The 3,100-nt window shown below is 46.4% G+C and overlaps 1 protein-coding gene across 1 annotated transcript; it reads left to right on the top strand.

The window, feature by feature from the left end:
- Window positions 1-863: 863 nt before the first annotated feature.
- LOC120436281 lies at window positions 864-3,100 on the top strand. The gene is made up of 7 exons (XM_039607034.1): window positions 864-1,194; window positions 1,285-1,533; window positions 1,670-1,927; window positions 2,010-2,312; window positions 2,413-2,682; window positions 2,804-2,887; window positions 3,034-3,100. Exons 1-7 carry the CDS (start codon window positions 953-955, stop codon window positions 3,098-3,100), a joined length of 1,473 nt encoding a protein of 490 aa, XP_039462968.1. The 5' UTR covers window positions 864-952.

Genomic DNA, 3,100 nt, shown 5'->3' with positions numbered 1-3,100 from the left:
TTTTATATACATGTATGAGTTCATGAAACTGAGCTGTTATTATGGATTAAAGAACAACAACCAAATTACATACTGTTCTTTTCAGAGTGCTGATTTTGGTTGTTATTTTTTAGGTATAATGACTTTACAATCTCATGTATTTAGTAAAAAGTAAACTTACTAATAATCAGAACACTAATTTAACAACAATAACTCAGTCATTGTAAAATTCATGAAGAAAGGCTGCAATGCCCCATGAAAAATCAGAATATTGGTATAAGTTCAAACTGGTATTTGTTATGTGATATGTTATTGGCTTTTCATTGCTGTTAAGATGACCTACATATGTGTAAATATTTCTTCTTGTTGTTCCAGTGTTGATCCTGAGACGTCAGATGAAGAAGCAGTCAGGTTCTTTGTGAGTCTGTTCTGTGCAGCAGCAGAGAGAGAACAGAGGACAGGAGAGAAGATACTGGAGCTGTTATCATCAGTGTGCACATATCAAACATTCCCGTTTAATGAGAGATACATGGATGATGACTATCAGTGTGATTTCCTGCTAAATCTGTACACCAATGTGAAGGACTGTGAGACCAAAACAGGCTTGAGTGTCCTTCCATCATTACAGTCAGTTTTCCAGTCAGCTCCTGCAGTCTGGTCCATAAACCTCTCAGAGAGAAAGACCTCCATCCTCCTGGAAGTGCTGAAACTCCAACCGGAGAAGAAACAAGTGGAGCTGACAGGCTGCTCACATGAAGAGAGTGAAGTGAGGAGTTTCCTTCAGTGTCTGCCTTATATCTCACAGCTCAGGTAAACGAAACTAATGTTCTGGAAACAGCTTCACAGGAAGTGAAATCATGACTCCCTCTTGTTCTTCTAACACCATTTATCTGCTGTCCACTTTGAATCTTTAGTTCTTGGTGTTCATCATTTCTGCTCTTTTGTCTCTGTGATCTTCAGGCTTTCCATCGACATGTCCTTGCTCCTGTTTCAGTGGGTAAGAAGAGGCAGAGTGGTCTGTCCACTGGCTGTTGAAGAGCTTTCTCTTGTGCCTAAGAAAGCCCGACCATCACAGAGAGTAATGTTGAGGGCTGTCAGTAGTTTGGCTTCCCTGCTGAGATACTGGACAGTCGGACGGTTAGACCTGACTGAGACCTGCATCCCTGCTCAGGGTCTCATTACACTGTTGCTCCATGATGGTCCTCTAACAGTCAAGTAAATGTCTTTCCTGAACATCACAGTTCAAATAAAATGTAGTTTTTAAGAACAGATTAACTTGTTTTTCTCTTCTTTCTTTTTTTGCAGACTGAGTGAAGAGAGCTTCCAGCAGCTTTTGTGTCTCCTCCATGAAATCCAGGACAAGGACTTGACGTTGTCCTTCTTCAGTAAGGTTGGTGGAGACCTGACCTCCTGCTGTCTGAACTGGGAGCTTCTTCACTATCTGCTGCAGCAGTCGTCAGCTCAGACCATCACTGTGGACCTGAGGAAGAACCTCTTCTTACAGGAGGAAACCACACGTCTGCTTCCCTTTCTGGACAGGATTGTGTTTAAAAGGTGCTGAATGTAGTTTGATCTTTTACCAAACACAGTTTCTGCTGTTTAATCAGGAGGATTTGAAATGCTGTCTCATTTTTAATCAGCAGTTTATGGAGACTTTAAACAAAGTTGGAAATAAACTGTTTGTTTTCAGGCCCAGTCCCAGCTTTGTGCTGAGCTCCATCAGAGAGCTCTACAGAGCTCATGACAGTCACGCTGTACCCAGTTTACTGAGGTCACTTGGTCATGTGATCAACCTGAGCAGCAGAGAGCTGGACTCAGTGGACTGTGCTGCTCTGATCTTCATCCTCAAACATGGAGACGGAGTCAAACTGAACCTCCTGTGGACCTCCATACCAGCAGAGGGAGTAGAGTCCATCCTCTTCATGCTGGACAAAGTTTCTCATCTCAGGTCAGATAATAGAGCTCGTTTCTCAGTGCCGTCCAACACAGAGTCATCAGCTGGTTCATTTCTGCATGTGTTTTCCTTGCAGTGTTGACAGGAATCAGCTGCTGAGGTTCATCCACTGCTGTGCTGCCTGTGACGTTCAGCAGGAGGCAGCGTCAGGCCTGCTGAGGACTCTGCAGCACAGCTTGGATCTGTCCTGCTCCTCCTGTGTGGAGCTACCAGAGGAGGATCAGCCTGAGCCTCTGAGTCTGACCGCTGATGACTGCAGGGCCGTCTCCACCATCCTGACACACAGCAGCCGAGACACACAGCTCGACCTGCGAGACTGTGAGGTGGAGGACAGCGTGCTGGACCTGCTGTTTCCTGTCCTCCACAGGGTCCGCCTCAGGTGGGAAAGACCACTGAAGAGTCTAAACCAGAGAGAAGCTCGTTCACACTGGTGTTGATGCATCCTGACAGTTTCTCTTTGCTCTGTTTGTCCTGTTTAGAGTCAGTAAAACTGTCCTCCTCCAGCTGCTGTCTCTGGTTCCTGAGAACAGTGAGAGGGACACAGTGAGGCGGGCGGTGTCCCTGTGTGGAGCCCTGGGTGGAGAGCTGGATCTCAGTCACAGCACGCTGGATCAGAGGGCCTGTGGGGCTTTGGTCCAGATGCTGGACTCGTGTGAAGGGCTGACAGAGCTGGACCTCAGTCACTGTCAGCTCACTGACCAGCTGCTGCTCCCTCTCATCACACATCTGCACAAAGTCCAAGTGCTGGAGTGAGTGTCACACACTGATCCTTCTCTGGGAGGCACCAATAACCATCAGCCTGTTCACACACACTACAATAATATAATGTGCAGTGATAAATTAGAGCCACTTGTTGTGTTTGTGTTACAGTCTGAGTCACAATCAGATCACTGATGCTTCGACTGATGCGTTGCTCCAGCTGCTCTCCATCAACCCCTCCATCGACTGTGTGCGGTGAGCCAACATGAATCAGTCCCCATCAGTGAAGGAGTCTCTCCTCAGACTCTCAGAGGAATCATTCACAGTCTGAGCTCACATGGATTCATGTTGTTCTGAGTGAATGAGTGACGTCTGCTCTCTCTGCTTTGGTCTCTTTCTAGACTTTACAGCAACAACATCGTCGACAGAGCAGCTTTCAAGGAACACAAGCAGTTTGAGATCTGGTGA

This window comes from Oreochromis aureus, linkage group 23 (genome assembly GCF_013358895.1).
Source record: "Oreochromis aureus strain Israel breed Guangdong linkage group 23, ZZ_aureus, whole genome shotgun sequence".
NCBI classification, from domain to species: domain Eukaryota; kingdom Metazoa; phylum Chordata; class Actinopteri; order Cichliformes; family Cichlidae; genus Oreochromis; species Oreochromis aureus.
This window is presented reverse-complemented; position numbering and strand designations above follow the sequence as displayed.

Bases quoted from the DNA above. Each gene is read 5' to 3' on its own strand.
- LOC120436281 (XM_039607034.1), top strand. From the start codon at position 953: ATGTCCTTGCTCCTGTTTCAGTGGGTAAGAAGAGGCAGAGTGGTCTGT. The intron at 1,195-1,284 runs GTAAATGTCTTT...CTTTTTTTGCAG, and splicing joins GATGGTCCTCTAACAGTCAA to ACTGAGTGAAGAGAGCTTCC. The intron at 1,928-2,009 runs GTCAGATAATAG...TTTTCCTTGCAG, and splicing joins GACAAAGTTTCTCATCTCAG to TGTTGACAGGAATCAGCTGC.